At 43.1% G+C, this 1,412-nt stretch overlaps 2 protein-coding genes across 2 annotated transcripts; both read right to left on the bottom strand.

Moving 5' to 3' along the window:
• Window positions 1–13: 13 nt before the first annotated feature.
• LOC104953190 (uncharacterized abhydrolase domain-containing protein DDB_G0269086-like) lies at window positions 14–1,045 on the bottom strand (the record flags this gene model as incomplete). Its single annotated transcript, XM_010780106.1, has 1 exon — window positions 14–1,045. A coding segment is annotated over one exon (633 nt), but the record flags the coding sequence as incomplete, so codon positions are not given.
• Window positions 1,040–1,408, bottom strand: LOC104953189 (uncharacterized abhydrolase domain-containing protein DDB_G0269086-like; the record flags this gene model as incomplete). The annotated part of the gene is made up of 1 exon (XM_010780105.1): window positions 1,040–1,408. A coding segment is annotated over one exon (345 nt), but the record flags the coding sequence as incomplete, so codon positions are not given.
• Window positions 1,409–1,412: the final 4 nt, after the last annotated feature.

Genomic DNA, 1,412 nt, shown 5'->3' with positions numbered 1-1,412 from the left:
CCTCTCTTTTTCAGAAAAAAACATATTCACGCTTGCATCATGAGATATAGGGTTTGCTTGCTTTAGCTGATATCCTCACCCAAATAAAACCAAATCAACCAAACATGCAACGGAATAGAAACTGGGTAGAAATCTGCCAAACACATTTCAGGATTTTCTTCCAGATTTAAAATCATCAAATCTACAAAAGGATGTTGAATACTGAAAAGATTAGAGTAGAAATCAGACCAATCAGCAGGTTGTATTTCCATAGGTAGTTACACTAGAGAAGCACAGGATATAAAAGTTGACCTGCTCAGTGATGACACAAATGTACAGTTTATATTTTTTTCAAAAAGGGAACGATCCTCCCCTCCCTCCCGCTCCCGATCTTCTAGCTTAATTTACGAAATAGAAACCTTGATTCTTGGGGTCATTTTTTCTTTGCACTCACGGCACATTTCCCTTCCACTGCCTTTCTTACTACTGGTCCCTCACTTTTTTCCTCAGCTGTTGGAGCTTTTGGTTGGGAAGAGTTTGGTTTCCTCACTTCTACCTTTGCCAGTCTCTCCGCCTCCATCTTGTCCCGAGCAGCGTTCTCTCTAGCAAGCCTCTGCCTTTCCATCAGCGCCTTTTCCATTGAAATTCTCTCTTTCTCCGTCCTTTCCTTCTCCAGTCTTGTCCTTTCAATACTCTCCTTCTCCTGAGCAAGTCTTGCCCTTTCCTTGGCGATGCGTTCCCTGTCCATTCTCTCCTTTTCTTTGGCTACTAGTTCTTTTTCTACCCTCTCTTTTTCCCTGGCGATTCTATCCTTTTCTTTGGCGATGCGTTCCCTCTCCAGTCTTTCTTTTTCAGCTCTTTCTTTAGCGATGCGTTCTTTCTCCAGCCTCTCCTTTTGGGCATTTTCTTTTGCGATACGTTCCCTTTCTATCCTCTCTTTTTCAGCTCTTTCTTTGGCGATGCGTTCCCTTTCTATCCTCTCTTTTTCAGCTCTTTCTTTGGCGATGCGTTCCCTTTCTATCCTCTCTTTTTCAGCTCTTTCTTTGGCGATGCGTTCCCTTTCTATCTCTCTTTTGTTCCCTTTCTATCTCTCTTTTTCAGCTCTTTCTTTGGCGATGCGTTCCCTTTCTATCCTCTCTTTTTCAGCTCTTTCTTTGGCGATGCGTTCCCTTTCTATTCTCTCTTTTTCAGCTCTTTCTTTGGCGATGCGTTCCCTTTCTATCCTCTCTTTTTCAGCTCTTTCTTTGGCGATGCGTTCCCTTTCTATTCTCTCTTTTTCAGCTCTTTCTTTGGCGATGCGTTCCTTCTCCAGCCTCTCCTTTCGGGCATTTTCTTTTGCGATACGTTCCCTTTCTATTCTCTCCTTTTCAGCTCTTTCTTTGGCGATGCGTTCTTTCGCCAGCCTTTCTTTTTCAGCTCTTTCTTTGGCGATG

Source organism: Notothenia coriiceps, unplaced genomic scaffold, assembly GCF_000735185.1.
Source record: "Notothenia coriiceps isolate Sejong01 unplaced genomic scaffold, NC01 NC01_scaffold00021283, whole genome shotgun sequence".
Taxonomy (NCBI): Eukaryota; Metazoa; Chordata; class Actinopteri; order Perciformes; family Nototheniidae; genus Notothenia; species Notothenia coriiceps.
Note: the sequence above shows the minus strand (reverse complement) of the source record. Positions and strands in the feature narration are given on the sequence as shown.